General features: G+C 31.1%; 1 protein-coding gene across 2 annotated transcripts in view; it reads left to right on the top strand.

Annotated features, from left to right (window-relative positions):
- LOC131853966 (paired box protein Pax-6) overlaps positions 1-15,022 on the top strand; it is a 72,816-nt gene that overhangs the window by 15,248 nt on the left and 42,546 nt on the right. Inside the window, exon 3 of one of the 2 annotated variants that reach the window (XM_059205066.1) lies at positions 5,154-5,346. In XM_059205066.1, coding sequence (XP_059061049.1) covers positions 5,154-5,346 — 193 coding nt within the window. The remainder of the gene's footprint in view (positions 1-5,153; positions 5,347-15,022) is intronic. The other variant, XM_059205067.1, reaches the window with a different exon arrangement.

The raw sequence follows: 15,022 nt of genomic DNA, 5'->3' as shown, positions 1-15,022 counted from the left end.
TTAAAATATACCTAATGTAACGTAAGTATTCCTAACATTAATGTTTTTTTATATGCATATAAATATTTGTACATTTATCTAACTAAATTGTAGATCACGGACTGAAATCCGCCAACGTCGTGTATCGTATAATAAAATTATATTTTTTAAAATTGTGTGGCTTTAATAAGTCGAGAATACCATACCAATCGCTTGTGTGAGGACGTCGCTCAACAATTAAACTCCTTAGGAAAGTTTTAAAGACTGGAAAGGATTGTCAAGTTTAAGTGTTATAAGGTAACCATCTGAATTTTAATTTATTTCATTTAATAGGAATCTCAGTAAAATCTGAAATACATGTATCTATGCAAATAAATTGAAGTATATGTTTGTAATTTTGAAGTTCACCATACAACATATTTCATTAAATGCATATACATATATAAGGTAAGATAAATGACATTAAAAAAATAAACTTCTTTAAACAACTAAATCTTTGAAACAGCTGGACCAAATTTGAGGGATACTTTCACTGTCATATGTAATGAGAAACACACATTACTTTTATTTGAGATATTTTATTTATTTTAACAAAAACTATATCCAAACAAAGTCATATCCATAATAAAATTATCATATCCCTTTAATTATAACTACCAATAAAAGACAAATAATGTACCTATATCATTTATTATAAAAACAAATAATTAAAACATTGACCTATTAACAATATTATTATTTATAAATGTTTCAATTTCTTAGTTCCACAACTAAACAACATGGGTTTGTCTAGCAGCTAGACCTTCATTTAGTTCTCTATAAGAGCTCAAAGTATGTATCTCTAAATCTGAAGCCCAATTGTGCTCTCAATGATATTCCATGTTCTTAGTGTAATTCATTTGAGATGGGAGTAGAGGATCTAAAAAACAAAAACAACATATTATATACTATAATATTAATATTTATTTACAAAAAGTATTAATTCATTAAAAACACAGCACAATAACTGTTGTTGCTGATAAATAACTATGTTTCTAAATTACTGAAGTTTAGAGCTTAGATGTAATGATGTTTGTAGTTTCATAATAAAATTTTGTGCTTACCAAGTAATCAAATTCAAAGTCCTCTAGATGTTGCCTAATGCCTCTGCTTTGCCCAAATGTCATGAGTAGCTCCAGTTCCAGTTGGCATCCACACTTATAATCTCCATGTCAGCATTACTAACCTAAATTTTTTTCCAGATTAAGATGAAGATTATTTGAAACATAAGAGAATAACTAATGGATAAATATTATTTGAAACATATGAGATTAATTACATGGATACAGATTATTTGAAACATATGTCTAAGTGTTATGGTCATTTAATATTTAAGTAAACAATTTATTGTTAGTATATAATCTGTATAATCATTAACATATTTTGCATGTCTAAAATCTTGTTTATTGTTAATTTATATAATTATATAAAAAAGATATTAAAAGTGCTTATATTATTAAACAGAATTTATATTTCACTTACCAATTATATATTTAATGAATGGTATTGTTTTCTACAGTAATATCTCTTCTTAATTTACAATGGGGTGGCATGTGTACAGTCAAATACAGCCCAATACACCCAGCATTCCAAATTCCAATTATAAAACCTAAAATATAATTAATTTAATTTAATTAATTGTCCTCGGAGGAAAGTGCCGGAGAGACTGTACATCATCAGACTGTTGGATACTTGTATACTTGCTTTCTAAGCTTTACTTGTATGCATACATTTTACCATATATATTATCACTATATCATATGGTACGATAGATGTTTATAACAGTTGAATTGTATAGAAATAGATACCTGAATATTTATTATCTATCCTTTTGTCATTGTTGTATTTACTTTTGGAGTTTTGTAACGGTTATTTGCCATGACTGAACACAATATCACTAATGTTGATAAATTTGTTTAATAATCCTATCGACATAGTCAGATTGATTTGAAATAATTACAGTACATTATACCTTAGTTTCGGTAGGTCTGTAAATTTCGATGATAATATGAGTTCGCACGCATATTACGCACCAAATCTTTATTTAGATTATAACGTTTATTTTTATGTGAATCGCCGTTTTTCAACCGTACCATCAAAAACTCCAATACTTATTCATCACACATAATTAAAATTAAAACGAAACAAAAACAATCGAAATATATTTTATATTAATAAAAACGACATAGAAATAGAAATAATAACCAAATTACAATAATTTTTAGCATTCTATAAAAGCTAATATGAAGCCACCGTAAACTGAATTGTTAGATTTATTCCTTAGACATGTCAAATGAAACGCTCATAATACGAAATAGCCGGTCAGTTTTCGGGTAGAAGACGTTCAGCTGTCATTTGACTTTTAATACGAAATCGCCAGGCAGTTCATTTAAGCCGTAAACTGAATGGGAATAAGAGTATAATACGGCCCCTGACTGTAAAATCCCTCTCAGTTGGTAATTATTTAATTTGATTTATTATTTTTAAGAATTATTACAATTAGTTTGATATTATGGGGTAGACAAGTTTAAAAAATCCCCGAATAAAAATGTAGTAAAAAAATATAAATATATTTAGGTACCTACTTAATATACATATAAAAAAACCAGATCAATGCAATCCAAGTCATGATAATAAAAATTTCTATTGTGCGAAGAATCGAACCCGGGCCCTTCGAAAGTAAGGCGATGTGTTAAAGCGCTAAACCACAAAGGCCATCATATAGTAGTTAAGTTGTCTATCCTTCAGGTTTTTATGAAAAAATATTATAAACACACATAAGCAATATATCAAAAAGCAATCCCATTATAAACAGTAAAACCGATTACAAACTGAAAATATGAAAAATACGCACAGGATGTATCTCTATTGGATAAGGAAATTACTTTAATGATTCATAAAGAGGATAAAGCATGTAAATGCATCGGTATACAAGTATACAAGGAAAACACCTGAGAAACAAAGTTCGTTGACCTCCAAAAGTCTTGAATAAACTCCCACTCAATTAAAAGGCAGTCAGTACACCCTACCACGGTTGCCCTTGTCGAAAATCTGTTCTATATAAGAGGCGCATGTGTTATAATAACGATAAACGGTAGCCTAAGTAAATAGAATCGACAGATGACAATGTCGATTTCGATTCGATAGTGTTTATTTGAGGGTTGATCGAGTTTTGTCATTGTTGTATCTGTAGTTTTGTAACGGTTTTGCGTGACTGGAAACCTGTGAACTTTGTTTCATGATTATCGAAGTAAGATTGTTTGAAATTTACCCTTTCGTAGCTGAATTGGGTGAAATAGGTAGGTAATAGGCAATTTAAGTTTATTCTTGTGATGTTTTATCAACCGACCTCAAAAGTAGGTTATTCTCATTTCGACTTTATTCTTTATATTTATACGATTCAAAAATATCACATTTTGCATTATTATTGTTTTTTTTTATTTTATATTAGCTGCCTATGTAGTAATTTGCTTTTACATATCTTATTACGATTGCTAATATTAATGAAAAAATGTTTAAAATAATACCTATTATTGTAATAATTCGTACCGATATAAATAGAAAAAGTAAGTTAATCTATTAAAAATAGCCATTAAATATTTATTAATATTTTTCCCATGTATGAATATTTTTTTATTATTTACCGTCACGGCATCGCAAGGATGCATTACATATCATTATAATTCTCGGCGTGTTCTATATAAAACGCATATGTTATACATATATCTAAACCCGACTTTTAAATCACTCTATTTTATGCTGAATACTGCATTAAAATCTGTTGTGTAATTTAAAAGATAAGCGAACAGTCAGCCGCGGTGAGATCGTTTTATATCTACACGTGTTAATAGTTTCTGTGTAATGTAATTGTTTTGTCAACAAATCTGTTTTCAGCCGTGATTTTTGTACAAGTAGATATATATAATACGTGGTTTCTTTTTTTACCTAAGTCAGTAACAATTTTATATTTTTTTCTGTTCAATGGAACCCCTGAATATAACACCACATTCATACAAGAGTTATCAATATGTCGTTCCTAATATCGACACATGTCTATCTCTCAACAATAGACTTGCATCGAGTACATCCTGTATCCAAACCAAGATACCATCTAGTACTAACAAAAGAATTACTGAACTTTATTTTATTTAACTTTAAAGCTCAAATTCGTGTGAACGGTCTCTGTTCGAACTGCTAACATTGTTTGGTTTTGTATTTATATATTTGTATGAGTCCTTGAATCTAAGGGGATAGTTTTGGGATTATGTTCGTAATAGTACTTTAATGCTTTTTGAGTGGTGGTACAGGCAGTTGAAATAATTCGATCTGAAACAGTAATGTTTGTCTAATGGGTCTCTGAACATAATATTAAGTACTTATTACATATAGGTACCCACCTAAAGTTAAAATTCATACGATTTTGAATGCCTAATAATTACGATTGCATTAAGTATTCATATTCTTTAATCATCTTTGCTGACTTTAAAAGATTTAGGCGAATTATAATTTACCTAGTTGATTTTATTATTTACCAGCTAAATTATAAAGTTTCAAATAATCATGGGATCTTAAGAAAGGAAACCTTTTTAGTAATCTATTATAATATTATACTTATTTAATTAATTTATTAAATAAAACCGAACAGCTTAAGGTTGTACCCAGTGGCGTGATTTAGCCTTTCAAGTCATGACTTGAGAGAGATCTATGTCCAGCAGTGGACTGCAGTGGAATAATGATGAATTTATATCTAGAAAAAACTATTATTTGCTTTGGTACATCATCATACCTAATATAATTTACCATAAATATATCAAGGAACCTAACAAAGAGACACTTTCTCAAATATTACGTCAAAATATATGATTTTGCATGAACTTTCTTATAGCCAAATATTTGTTTAGTTTACAATAGAATTGTTACACTTGCAAGTTTCATATTTTGCTCTTATTTGTCAAAACGATTGATAAATCAATCTCCCGATTAGAACAAATTCTATTCAAACAAATTTTGGAACTATTATAGATCCCCACTATACGATTTGTCCATTATTATCATATAATTTACAAAAAAATATCTATATATCTATACTGTGTACATACGATCCCACTATTTTCCATAATCCAAACTAAGTTCAGCTTCACACGCAGATATTACGAGACGGGGTCAATCAAGCCTCGTGCCATCGGGGGTTCGAAGCCGCGGGTGGCCACCACGCCCGTTGTCCAGAAGATAGCGGACTACAAGAGGGAGTGTCCTTCGATCTTCGCTTGGGAGATCAGGGATCGTCTCCTGAGTGAAAACGTGTGCAATAACGACAATATACCTAGCGTGAGTAGTTTTTTCTTTTTTTCAAATTTTCGCTGAGCTGATGCACTGTATGTTATTGTAAAACACGTAGTCTAATGCTTATTTCACTTTCATATTTAATACGTCTATTAAAAGGTATAGATAAACGGGTTTTAACACGAATAATTTAATGGTAAATAAAGGTATTTACCTATCTCAACGTTTCGACTAGTTAGCCCCAATTTAGAACCTTTATTTACCATAAAATTGTTCGTGTTTAAAACCCCTTTAAATATATTAATAATGTAGTCTAATAATCAATTTTTTATTGATATGCTATGTAAATAACATTTGGCAGTGTGTATAGTTACATATAGTATATTTTACGTACATAGTAAGTAGGTAGGTAGGTATAGGTAAAAAGTATACCTAAATATGCAGATATTAATTACTAGTCTTACAATATTTGTAACTGAAATTTCTTACTCATATTGACATATCAATCAAAATAAATGCAGGCAATTCGAAGTACAAGGAAATATTTATACACTAAATTTTAAATGTCAAAACACTCACAAATAAAGGACCAATTTAATTAGATTCGACAAACATATGTCCCAGTGCCCATTGTGCCGCCCTCAAAATAAGCCGGACAAAATCCAGTGTCAATTCTTCGCTTTTAATCCAATTTTGTAATATCGAAAATTTCACTTTAGATGCGACCATATGTTACTGGTCCGACGCGGGCCCATTGTCCGCGCTCCGGGTCTTTTCAAGACGGACCCTGCTTAACATAATGCAAAGAGTCTATTCTGCGAACGTTATTGATGACGGTTTATAAAATTTTTGCTCAGAATGTTTGATGGTGCCGTTTTATTGCGTTTTTGTCGTGTCCCATACAAATAATTATCTATTATAGAATTTGAAGAGTTCATAAATTCTCGTTCAATTTTGTTGTACGACTATACGATTATATGATTCTTCTTTATTTATTAACAACAGTTTGGTAATAAAACTTATAAAATGTAGCCTAATAAACAAACATTTTCAGTTTTCATTGCAATTTGAAATCAGGCACAGTTAGGTAACAGATAACTTTGTAATTGCACAGCTTCATAGTACTTTTGCATACAACGAGCAACATTTCATTTCACAATTAACGAGACTGTAAAAAAGTTAATAAAACCACGATCCGTATAAAAATATCATGCACAAGATAAATATAAAGCTGTGTGCGAAGTGACACGAGCGGTAATCGAACCAGACGTTAGCAGCGACATCTGCCCGGCCAATGGAGGCAAAAAATAACAAAGCGGAATAATATATCTTTTTATTCACGAACCAATTTTTCTGTTAATAATGTCACAACTCTAAAATCGAGTTTTTGTGATTCAGGCATCGCGCGGCATTATGTAAACACTCGGTGACACAATGGATGCCGCGGAGTGTACACAAAAGTTTTTGTACTTCGAGTGTTGAAACTGTTGGTTTTGCGGAAATGTTACCATTTTGTATCTACAAATGGGAAAGATACAAGGCTTATAAAAAGGTTTTGATTATCTTTAGCCTGGGAAATATTATCTGGTAATAGATAAGTACAATTATAAATTGTTTATGTGTTTGGAAATCTTTATTGATTATAATTAATTAATAAAGAGTATAGTAATAAACATTACACACATACATTATATACATACCTCTATAAAATTATAAGTATACATTCAGTACCTAAAATATATAATATATAAAAATAATATTTTATAAACATCTAATTCACTAAGTTCACAATTAACATTTTTATGTCTTCACACCTTTTAAATACGTCTGTAGCGTTTTTCATGTATTATCTTCTCAAATTATTTACTTCTATAGTTAATGCTATTTATATCTAGTATTTTACGGCTAAAGAATTCTTATGACAGCGCATTACAGTGTAATAGTTACAGACTATAGATAAACGCCTATAACTAATCATAAAATACCTTTAGGTATGCCATGCTCCCCCCGCGTAACGAGAGGACAAAATCGAAATACCCCCTAGAAGATTCGGCGCCAAAAGGGGCTATTTTTATGACTGTCGTACCTACGTATTCGGCCCACTGGGCAAATAGGTGAACGGAACAAGGGATATACTTACACATGTGTAAGAATGAGAGGGGTGTTTATCGTGCGTTGCGTCGCCTAGTCATAACGGTCGAATGGGCGTGATGTTTCTTACCAACTGAAAGCGGACAAAAATACGTGGAACAATCGATTAATGCTTGGAAGCAGAATAGCGTAAAACACTGTCTGCTTTTTACGGTACACTATATTCAAAATAATATTTACCCATATTTAAAATATCACAAATTACTTCAACATTGTATACAATTACTTATGATATTCAATGCCTATATTCAGTTATCTAATTAAATTCTTATCTGTTACTTCATTAAAATTCTATTCATAAATACAAATTATTAACGTAAATTACATTTACAAAGACGTTGAAAATGTGCCAATTTATTATTTATATATATTTTTTGTAATTTATCGTTTACTTATTACATTGAAGAACACAGAATTTTTAATTTAAAAATAATAGAACAAGGATATGTTCAAAGTATTATAAAGATTTATAGCTTACAATTTTAAAACTTACACTAAAGTTATTCCATAATAATGTTGATATAAAAGGATAGCTATTTCTGGTCCCTAACTTATTTAGCTCTCTTTAGATTACCGAAATTTTAGAATTAAGATTTGATAGTCATATCTTATGACTTCCAGATAATATTTTATTATTTTACTTAATAGTTGACATTTTGAGTTAACAAATAAGTATTAGTATTTAATACATATTTAACATAATTTATAGAATATTTTTTAAACATTAAAAAAAGTAGTATTGTTTGTGTCATGTCTTTCGAAGAAAAAAGACAAATTTCCAAAAAAGCACTTACGCCTCTCTTCTTTCCGTTTCTTGTACTATAATTCCACGGTTCCGCGTGAATGGTCAGAATATTTGTTGTCACTTTCACACCTACATGCAATCCGTAAAGATCTGTATTATGTCGTCTCGTTTATTTTGTCCGAGAGTTTAATGTCAACTGCTTATGATGGCATAGGAATTGACGGTTTTAACTTTACAATATTTATGTAAATTGTCTAGATCAACTTGATATCATAATAATTATATGTAGAGAGATATTTAAAGGTACGACAGTACCTAATATGCTGCTAATGTAAAATTAGGTTTAGCAGTTTTAAGGACTTATGGATAGTATAGCAATATAACAAAATATTACCGCTAATAAGTTGCTGAGCTCAAGACTCGAAAACAGCTAGAGCAATTTTTCTAATATGTCTTCCGGTTCGAAAAAGTTTCTTAAAAAGAGAAAAGGTAAAAAAAAATACCTTAATGTTAATCTTCACTTTTTTACAAACTATTTCTAGTTATCAATTTAAATACATCATAGAAGAATGTAGTAGAATCCTGTAGAATGGGGTTAAAAGGTAGAGCGAAAAGGAGTCTTCTCTATATATAATTCAAAGTTCACTCGGTCATCTAGTTTTTAATTACAAATAGGTATCTGGCAACAAAGAATAACTCAGTCACTTCCTAAGATACAAATCGAAGATCTCCAATCAACAGTTCCAGATTCAAACACCGTTAAATACGATTTGGAGACACCTAATTTAAATTTAGAATTCATGAGTTCGATCGAGCGAGCGGGGCGGCGTGCACAGTGGGCCACCGAGCAACTTGACACCGCCAAAACGCTACTGAGAAGCATTTTCGGGGCTTCGTGTAACATGTAGCGTCGTGTGTATTATGTAACATTATGTAGATACGTTTCGTTTTCATTTACACGCCGATAGAATGTAATTGGAGATATTGAACAGAGTGGGTCGGTGTTTGAACGTGGACGGAACAATTAGGTGCTATGTTGGTGCTCTTACAGTAGTTTATTTTAGTTTTAAATTCAATACCAAGGTCGTTACAGCTGAGATTAACTTGCTCAAGTTTATTTACAAACAGATAATATAGCGCTAGTTATAAATTATTTCTGTACGTTTGTTATCTTTTTACGAATAGACTGTTTTTAATGGAATTTAATATAAATGGAAATTATAGTAGAAGACAGATATAGGCAATTAATTATCACCAAAAATAAGCTGGATAGAGGTAAGGCGAATAGGGGATAAAAGTTTACGGGGATGAAGAAACACCTTATATTATAAATACCAAAATGAATCTGTGTATTTATTATATATTTACGACTAACCAGATATAAATAAAATTTAACATTCTATATTTTACCTCTAAAAAGGCAAACAAAGTAACGGATAACAGCTAGTCTCTTATAGATATATGGTATAAATAAACAACCACTTCAATCTAAATCACCGACAACAATTTAACAGCCATAATGAACTCAGTGAAAGCTCCATGAGCGAACTATCCAATCTCAGCGCCCTCGGAGAATTGCAAAAAATCTTCCCCCTAACCAAAAACGAACCCTAGCCTGAAACCGCTTTTCACCGGGGAATCAACCCTGGGTCTCCGCGGGTTAAGCGCGTACGTTAAAATGTTTATAGATAATACCAATGTAGGTAATAGTAATTCTAATTCAGAACGGGGCGGCGACCCCTTAGTGAAACTGACGGAATTTGTATTCATCGTAATAGCTTTTGTCCGGATATCTTGTACGTATCGGTTTGATGTTGAATAGCCATGGAAAAGTCTATAGAAATGGTTAAATAGTGCAGGGGATTTTCATTGAGATGCCTCTTGAAGAAATTTGTTTTGATCTTTTTTTTGACTACATTATTTGTATAATTACCACTGGGTTCAATATAAAGGTCTGTACCTACTACTTACATATGAGTGTCCACATCTAGTATTTTTGGTATAGGTAATCTATTATAATTGTTTTCTTTTATCAAAATTTATTGGCAAATACATAAGGCTAGATTACGAACTTTGTAAAAAGTCGTCTTCGTGGATACCTCTTTCTTACCCATTTCAGCGGTTAAGCGTGCTTTGTAAGATGTGTTGATGATAAGATAAGGAAGTTAAATCATCTACCAAATATATCATTATATAACAGAACGTGATGGATTTTTTTAATGGATGATTATGTAATGGCACACCTTCTTCTATGCTAACGGTTTACGCTAGTGGGCACTAGTGAAGGATGATAAGATGAACATGAGGTTCGATCAGTTCAGAGCTGATCATGAGGAATTTACCAGGAATTTATCCAGTTAGAAAACTGGGAGAACAGCGTGGAGGTTATCCTGACATTATATTGCTAGCCATGAGATCATCAGTTAACATTACTAACAATTCCCTTTCCCCTTATAACGTAACCGTTACCACTCAAAATCAGCCGTCAGTCAAGTTAAACTAAAAAGTTCGAAATATAAAGTGAACAAGCGGGTAAACGATATATCCAGAATGTTCTCCCCCATTACAAGAGACCACCTACATGGGTGGATCTCTAACACTATCGTGTGCTAGATGATCTATCGTAGCCGACTGCGAGGTAATGAGGTGCGCGCGCGCAGCCCACGTGACACCTGTCAACTGTCACTATGACGTAGGAACGCCCGCGCTCAGAGATGATCTATTAGGGCGCTATCAGTTCTCGTCGCGAAACATAATCTGTTCAGTTTTAATTACACATTACACGTGAATATTCCGATGTTATCTACACCCGAGTCATTAAGGATTCTTTGTTCTGTTTGTAGATTGATATACGTGATAGTGAATTTTTATTTTAAAAGTTATCTAGTAATCTGAGTGCTTATTTATTCTGATATATTTAATTATTGTTTATAAAAATCTAAAGGCATCTGATAATGGTAGCTTTATTAATTAACTAAGAGGAATGATGATGAAAATAAGTAGGTACTTAAACGGAATCTTTATAAAATTTATTAAATCATCTATGTAGATGTAGGTATAAGCTATAAACATCCAAATAATACTTATATTTGTCAAGAAAATGAATGTAACAAAAACTTTTAACATCGTGTCTTTATAATAACAGATTAGATACCTATATTATATTTATATAACTTCTGATAATTATAGGTAAAAATGAACTAATAAAAAATACATATGTATAATAATATTTTCCTACAAATAATACCGACTTCTGTCAGGACAAAATTAATTCTGTAAATACATATCTCAATAATAAACAAAAAGCGTTTAATAATACGCGTAAACGTCCCAACAAAAACTAAGCAATTACTATAGTACTAAACTAGTAGCACTAGTAAGTACTACCACCTGACTATTCTAATATTGTACATAGAATTTTTTATCTCGTACTTAGAAACTTTTATGTTATTAACATTATAAAGACGAAATTGTGAGTATGGATGTTTGTTATGCTATTTATTAGATATATAGATTTTGATAAAACTTAACAGTATTATAGCTTATACAGCAGAACAATACATATAATTAAAAAAAATATCATGTCTGTTGAGCGAATTGTGTATAATAATAAATGTTAAGTAAAGTAAGTAAGTGTGTTGCAGCTAGTACCATAATATGAGAATGCCAGTCCCATCGTAAGTACTTCATATACCTAATATTATCTACATTGTAAATTAAACATCAACATTATTTATTAAAAAATAAAACTTCAACAAGGTATAGGCATGATGAAAAAGAAGGAAAGTGATATTTCGTATTATCATATCAGTTTACCGGCTCTTGTCATATGTTCGGTACCGGTCCGTGCTCGGCTGTCACGAACTTGAAATGGTGTCGGTTGTATCGTGTTACATACTTTGGCTGAGCCGTGTTCGGTAGTTGTATGATCAACGGACCAGTCATTTCTTCTTTACATTTATAAAACAACGACCAGTCCCGGCTTCGCACGGATGCATTACAAATCTTTAAATTTCTAGGCTTGTTCTATAGTATAACATGTATTATACATATAAACCTTCCTCTTGAATTGCTTTATCTATTGATGAAAGCGATATTAAAATCCGTTGCGTAATTTAAATGATATAAGCGAACAGACACTGGCGGCGAAGTTGTTTTGTACTATGTAAAAAAGATTGTAAAAATCGTGATGAGCCAAAATCATAAACAAAAAGTCTGTTCTAGGGTTAAAGTTTCACGTAAAAGAGCTGAAGGAAATATTATAAAGTATACACAGAATATGTTCTTAAACATGGGCCCATTGTTAATAGGTACTTTTTTATCAGAATTTTCAATACAGTAATTTATAAAACAAACTGTAAGAACAGTAATATATATAGATATTATAACAACACAAGAACAGTAATATATATATTATAACAGTAATATATTATTAACCACAAGCTTGAAACTTTCCATTGAGCGTATTCCATGTTTGATTCTGTTTTAAGCAGCGCCGTTTTCGCTAAGCTTACGCGTATATCCTATACATTTAAAAGCGTCCATATTTTTTTTAAATCTCGCATAAAAGCCCCTGTACACGCACACACGCAGCCCGCTTCTAAAACTGTTGAAACTTTTAGACCCTTTATACACATCGCTGATCACTAATTCGGACTGCTCGCTCGAAAAAGGGAATAAGTGAAAATAAAACAGCGTTGGTTGCTCTAAAAACATTATAACGTTTACTTTTATTGTAATTATGAATAATATATTATTGACTTGACTCTTGTGCTATTGTCCGTTCAAATGGCTATGAATTACATTTTTAAAATTCAATATTCGATTGCATAGAAATGCTAACAGAACAGACATGCTTCACCTACGGTTATCAATTCCATTTTCAAAATTCAAAATTCGATTACGTAGAAATACTAACAGAACAGACATGCTTTACTTACGGTTATGAATTCCATTTTCAAAATTCAATATCCGATTGCATAGAAATACTAACAGAACAGACATGCTTCACCTACGTTTATGAATTCCATTTTCAAAATTCAATATTCGATTGCGTAGATATACTTTCAGAACAGGCATGCTTCACCTAAGGTTATGAATTCCATTTTCATAATTCAATATTTGATTGCATAGAAATACTAAGACATGCTTTACCTACGGTTATGAATTCCATTTTCAAAATTCAAAATTCGATTGCATAGAAATACTATCAGAACAGACATGCTTCACCTACGGTTATGAATTCCATTTTCAAAATTCAATATTCGATTGCGTAGAAATACTAACAGAACAGACATGCTTAAACTACGGTTATGAATTCCATTTTCAAAATTCAATATCCGATTGCGTAGAAATACTAACAGAACAGACATGCTTCACCTACGGTTATGAATTCCATTTTCAAAATTCAATATTCGATTGCGTAGAAATACTAACAGAACAGACATGCTTAAACTACGGTTATGAATTCCATTTTCAAAATTCAATATTCGATTGCGTAGATATACTTTCAGAACAGGCATGCTTCACCTACGGTTATGAATTCCATTTTCAAAATTCAATATTCGATTGCGTAGAAATACTATCAGAGCAGACAGGCTTCACCTACGTTTATGAATTCCATTTTCAAAATTCAATATTCGATTGCGTAGATATACTTTCAGAACAGGCATGCTTCACCTACGGTTATGAATTCCATTTTCAAAATTGAATATTCGATTACGTAGAAATACTATCAGAACACGCATGCTTCACCTTCGGTTATGAATTCTATTTTCAAAATTCAATATTCTATTGTGCAGAAAAACTCACAAAACAGAGATACTTCACTCAGAACAGAATATTTTTTGTATGAAACTGTGTAACCAATTCTATGTAGCATTTTTATTTGCAAGCAATTATTTACATTCACTCATTTTAATCATTGTCTACCATAAACAAGTGCTATTTTATAGTACAATTTTTTATGTTTTAGAACCATTCCATTTTGATTTTATTCTTATAAGGGCAGTGCCAGTTTCCTTTAAATGTATTGTTAACAATTTCTTACAGTCTAATAAGAAAATAATTGTGAAAAAATACTCGTTCCCTTTTGTTTGCTTTTACGAGATTTTGCCTATATATATTTTCTTTTTTTCCTTCCATTAAATTCATATCTGTACAAGTCCTTTGTCTACGTATGTCTATCTTTATATAGTACGGCCTTTATGTTATACATTTAGATTAAAGATATGCTAGCTAATTCCCAACATATAATTTATCAAAGAAACATTTTACACTTATGTATAGGTACATATATAAAATGCGGACATTATATACCCTTCCTTTTCTGAAGTTACGAATTATGTTAATTGTTTTTTTATGGTCACGACTATGAATATTTTAACATGCTCTCGATTTTTTATCTCTACATTTTCTTCTAGAACAAATGGTACTTAATGTTTTCAGATAGCGCGACTATTAATGTACAAAGCCAATTAGTCGAACAAATTCTATGAATGTTGAATAAAAAACAACAACAGCTGCGTGCATTCTCGCGTAATAATGCGAAAGAACACACGATTAGTTGCTCGATTTCTCAAATAATGACATCTGAACAAATACCCTAGCAGATATCGAGTAAAAAAGCGTTTTAACCTCAATTCTGAACACGCGCCCAGCATATTTTTTTATTCAATATAAGTCACTAGTTATAGCTATCTTCACTAGAACTGAACAAATTTCGATAATTCTTTTGCAAATGCAAAAGTGCTTCTCTCCAGTTGTATTTAATATAGTCTAGTTATATTTTAATAGGTATTAAGAAACCATCCAAGAAATATAGTT

This window comes from Achroia grisella, unplaced genomic scaffold, assembly GCF_030625045.1.
Source record: "Achroia grisella isolate CSIRO2021 unplaced genomic scaffold, CSIRO_AGI_Agris_v1 utg918, whole genome shotgun sequence".
NCBI lineage: Eukaryota > Metazoa > Arthropoda > Insecta > Lepidoptera > Pyralidae > Achroia > Achroia grisella.
This window is presented reverse-complemented; position numbering and strand designations above follow the sequence as displayed.